Raw genomic sequence first — 4,907 nt, 5'->3', positions numbered from 1 at the left:
GTAAAAAAAATGTTGTCCAGTTCTTGTCATTCATCATTTCTGACCCCCAAAGACTTATAAACTTAGACCGGCTCCATTCAGGAGAATTGCCAAAACAGCTCGGGTACATGTGATCTTGTAAAGATGCATTGAATACCTGATGCTTGTTAGTGTGGTTCTGTGTAGGAGGCAAGGCCTAAATAAAAACAAATGTTTATAAATGATAGTAAAATAAATAAAAATGCACAAATGCACACTGGAAAACCCAGTCAACAGCTCAATATTCATATAAGAATGGTGAACACTGAATAGTCTGACGAAGACTGCAGTGCAGGAGCGGAGGGACCCGCCTGGCTGCAACGGAGGGACCCGCCTGGCTGCACCGGAGGGACCCGCCTGGCTGCACCGGAGGGACCCGCCTGGCTGCACCGGAGGGACCCTCTTGCTTCCTTACTTTGAGAAAAACTCAAAAACAAAAAGCAGATCAGGATTTTTTTTCCCCTCACTTTCCTGATCTGTTTTAGGTCCTTGATTCTGATACCATTTTTAGGTAGTCATTGATGGCAGCCCCCATATTTCTCTAATGACAGCTTTACTTAAACAGAGAAAACATTTTAGAGTATTTTAGAATCTGCAAAATGATTCCATAACCAATAAAAAGTAAGACTGCACAATACTTGCTTTTAAATGCAATGTTTGCCTAAATGTCATTGATATTTTTGGTCTTCTGCTTAAACAATTACATACAGATGAGCTATTATTTTTTAAATAACCCGAAAGAAAAAAAAAATAGGAGCAAAAAAGCAAGCATAAAGCTAAATCATCAACTAAGCTAATCAAGCACTAAACAAGGTCCAATAACTTAAAGTATCAATAGCAGCAAATCACTAGCCTCATCCATGCAGAGTCTTCTTGTACAAAGTGTACTGAGCAACGTTTTTTTCCTGCGGTTTGACTGCACTCCCCCAACAACACTCTTCCACAGAATAAGGACACATGGAGTTTTGTTTGTTGACATTTACAGGAGATATGGCGTTCAGAATTCTGATCATTTATCAGTGTCTTATTGTACTTAAGTGTCTTAAGTTTTAATCATACATTAACAGATGTAAATTGCTGTGAGGTTGTCTCTGTTAAGTTGGCCATACACTGCACAACCATCGCAAGACCTTAATCTTGCGATGGTTGTAAAGTGATTAAAAAAACGTACGATCTGCCCATCTTGGACAGGCAGATCGCACTCTCGATCATCGCAAGCCCGCCCCCCTGAGGGGCGGGCTTCCGATGACCGCAATGCTGAACGGGCAGTGAGCGCGTGCGCACACCGGCCCGTTCGGAATTTGTCTCCCGAGCATCATTCAAACTAGCCGAAAACCGTACGATCTCGGCTGGTTTTCTAACATGCTCCTTAGACAAAAGACGTGCGACCGTACATTAGAAACGGTCGCATGTCTTCGTTCACACTGTTCGATTCTCGTACGATCGCAGGAGTGTATGGGCACCTTTACCTGGTTCATCATAGGTTATTGGTGGGATGGGAAAAAACAAAAAAACAGGACTGTTGTACTAGCAATTACATCCATGTCTTGGAGTTCATTAAGGAACAGGATTCAGATATTCTTAGGACAACTGTGTTATGTGAATACCACGTCACAGACCAAATTGCACATGCCACCGTTTTATTCTACAGTGTCTCTGCTTTTGGAAAATAAAATGTTTTGGGGGGTTTCAAGTCATTTTCAGACCTAAAATATGCATTTGAACATAAGTGCACAAGAGTGGGAATTACAGAAAAAAAAAAAAAAATGAATGCAAAAGTGTTAAATGAATGTTCATGTTGCACGCACATGGCCATATGGGCAAATATTACTGCCATGAAAGACACCAACTTGCTGCAAAAGGCTATTATAACTAAAGTTGAGAGCTTGAGACAGCTGATCAACAGCTTCAAGGACCGAGTTAACAGGGTCTCTTCAAACTTGTGAATGGGACTCATTGCATAAGTCTCACAAATTGCGCCACAAGACTCAAGAGAACAGCTGTAGACAAGAAAGGATTGTTGAAAGCAATGACAGCTACCAGCTCCCACAGCCATTTACATGTATATACACATGCTGTAATTGCCAGTGGAGCATCTACTCTGGACGTAAACAATTTGTGCCCAGGGGCGATCATCCACAGTACACACAGGTCTGGAAGGCACCATAGTGCAAAGTCCAGTGTAAACAGGAGACACAGTTTATATTCACCAGATCCATGGGCCTACTCACAGAGTGAGTCTTCATAGACCGTCACATTAGATCAGGGGTGCCCACAATTTTTGTGTTAAGATCTACTGGCTGTTTCTCCTTGCCCTCTCCCCTGGCTGTCTCAGCAGACTCAGGCTAATAGGTAATCATGTGTGCACAGCTAAATAAATATACCAAAATGGAATAAAGGGGCAGCCATTCACACCCTTTGTGATCTACCAGCATCAGCTTTGAGAGCTACTGGTAGATCACGATCTACCTAATGGGCACCCCTGCATTAGAGGCTGTGCCACAGCTGGACCTGCAGAGTGCCCCGGGGCTAACAGTATACTAAGGTCTGAAAAGCACCAAAAGCACAGCCCCATGCCCATAAGTCATATTCCAGTGGGATCTCGGTACGGCCTTAGAGGCATCGATGAAGATAAGCTGCTGTGTAGAGACCAACTCAAGGAGAATAATAAACATCTTGAATGTACAGAAAAAAACCATACACCAAATACCGAGAACGTTGATAGCAGAGGGGGAAAAAAATAAAAAAATTAATGTAGTTGAAAGCAGGGTATATAAGTAGGCTTTACGTTTGTTTGTTTTTTGCCAGTGTCCCAACATCCTGGAGGTGGCAGTATAACCCAATTGTCTTAGAATAACTGAATCCTGTGTCTCCTATAGAATAAGAAAGAAAGCTATTTTGTATACTATACCTTTACATAATGTACGTAAGTCATAATAATAGGATAAGAGAACTATTGGTCTTTAGAGTTAAGGAACGCCAATGCTGTCCCCTCCGTCTTATATTTTATAAATAATTGGGGGGTGCCAATTTCCTTTGACTGCAAAATAAGAACGCATTTTGACCTGGTATCAGGAAATTCAAATACAATTCTGGGGTGCTTCACTAGAGGGGATCAGAAGTAGTGAGCCAAGCAACAGTAAGGGATTTGAAACATGATTGGATGGTCTACACCTCAGACAAATGATAAAAAGACTTGAGGGACCATTTGGTCTTTTTTGGCTCTCAGTCTTATGTCAGCAAACCAACATACATGTGCAGTACATTCTCTGCCGGAATAAAAAAACTCCCGTAGCACGTACGCAGGACTTACCTGGTTGTTGTCCAACCAATTAATATTGCCGAAAATCCCAGACAAAAATGGGGCAAAAATGTAAACATCGGCAAGGAAGCGACAGGAGGCGAGTTTCTACTTAAGCATGATACAATCTATAAAACGGGTTTTTCTATAGATTGTATCATGCTTAAAGGAGAACTATGGGGTCAGTGTTTTTCCCCATAGTTCTCCTTAGGGTAAAGGGAGGACACAAACTAGCGTCCTCCCGTTACCCTAAGCTCAGTATACCGCGAGCTACAGCTCGCGGTATACTGAGACGCCGCAGCCGGAGCGGATCCCGACGTAGATGTGTGACAGCTGGCTCTGCCAATCTAGAGGCAGAGCCAGCTGTACCCGCCCCCTCCCCCGTCCAGCCAGTCAGCGATGGCAGATCGGAGCGGGGAGAGGGGAATCCAGCCCCTCCCCCTGTCACGGCAGTCTCATTGTCACAGGTCGGCTAGAACTATGAGGTGATTGAAAAGCACTCACCTCATAGTTCTCCTTTAAGTAGAATCCACAGCTGGAGCATAAGTCAATTTCTAGATACACACACCTAGTGTGCGCTATTGCTTTCCTCTTATCTTAATGGCTCTTCAATCTATAAACAGTGTTGCTTTCCCACCTCAAGGTTTGCAGCTCAGTACATGCAACATTACATTTTAAGAGCTGCAGATAAGACTAGCAGAAATTAATGTCAATAACAACTGCTGTGCTTCTTCCTGTTTCAGCAGACACTTCAGCTATCTGACTGGAAATGTGCATGTAGAGAACATTACAAACGGTTTATAAATATTTGCAACTGTTTTGTGTATATGACAGAGAATATCACATTAGCCTGGAGCTCTTCTTCAGTATGTCAGAAAACTTACCTTACTATGTGCAAACGGAGAGGCTGCATACAGCGTGGGGTGAATAAGGGGTCGGGGCAGGTGGGGGATAGAATGCAAGGGTAAATGTCCGTGAATGTGGGGATAAAGGTGAAGTGCTGGATGTGCTGGTTTATCGGAATTAATGAACTGATGTCCTGTTGGGAGACGTCCTGCCACCAGTGCAGATGGAGACAGGCCTGAGGCTTCCTGCTTACACACATGGCACTCACAGGAATTTGGAATTGGTTCTACCTGTAACAGGAGAAAAATCGTGTTAGTAGGCACAACCTTGGCAAAACTATGAGATCCCCTCAAAGTATTATGACAAAAAGCACTGTCCACAGGAATTTACCAATAAAAGGCTAAAACATAAGACCAAGCTCCAAAAAGAGCCAGTGGATAACTTATGTGGCAATTCCACACTCTATCTGCATCTAGAAGTCCTCAAAACAATTCACTTTCTACAGTCTATGACTTAACCTCCCTGGCGGTATGATTATTCAGGATTTTAGCATCCCAAAGTGGTACATTGTTTTTGCATCGAAATTTGTTGTTTTATATTGTAGGCCTGTAATTCTTAGTAAATCTTATGAATAACTCGCCTAAATCTGTCCAAACAAGAGTCCAGTAGACATCCCAGGTATGATAAAGTTTGAAACACGAAATTAAAAAATGATAATATAATAAATTATAAATAATTATAA

The 4,907-nt window shown here is 42.5% G+C and overlaps 1 protein-coding gene across 1 annotated transcript in view; it reads right to left on the bottom strand.

Annotated features, from left to right (window-relative positions):
* The window catches only part of FAM193A (family with sequence similarity 193 member A), a 64,946-nt gene that overhangs the window by 32,313 nt on the left and 27,726 nt on the right, over positions 1–4,907 (bottom strand). The window contains exons 12-13 of the mRNA XM_018563280.1: positions 4,204–4,455; positions 3–175 (exon numbers count right to left, since the gene is read on the bottom strand). Coding sequence (XP_018418782.1) covers positions 3–175; positions 4,204–4,455 — 425 coding nt within the window. The remainder of the gene's footprint in view (positions 1–2; positions 176–4,203; positions 4,456–4,907) is intronic.

The sequence above is a fragment of the Nanorana parkeri genome, unplaced genomic scaffold, assembly GCF_000935625.1.
Source record: "Nanorana parkeri isolate BGI_ZX_2015 unplaced genomic scaffold, ASM93562v1 scaffold647, whole genome shotgun sequence".
Taxonomy (NCBI): Eukaryota; Metazoa; Chordata; class Amphibia; order Anura; family Dicroglossidae; genus Nanorana; species Nanorana parkeri.
This window is presented reverse-complemented; position numbering and strand designations above follow the sequence as displayed.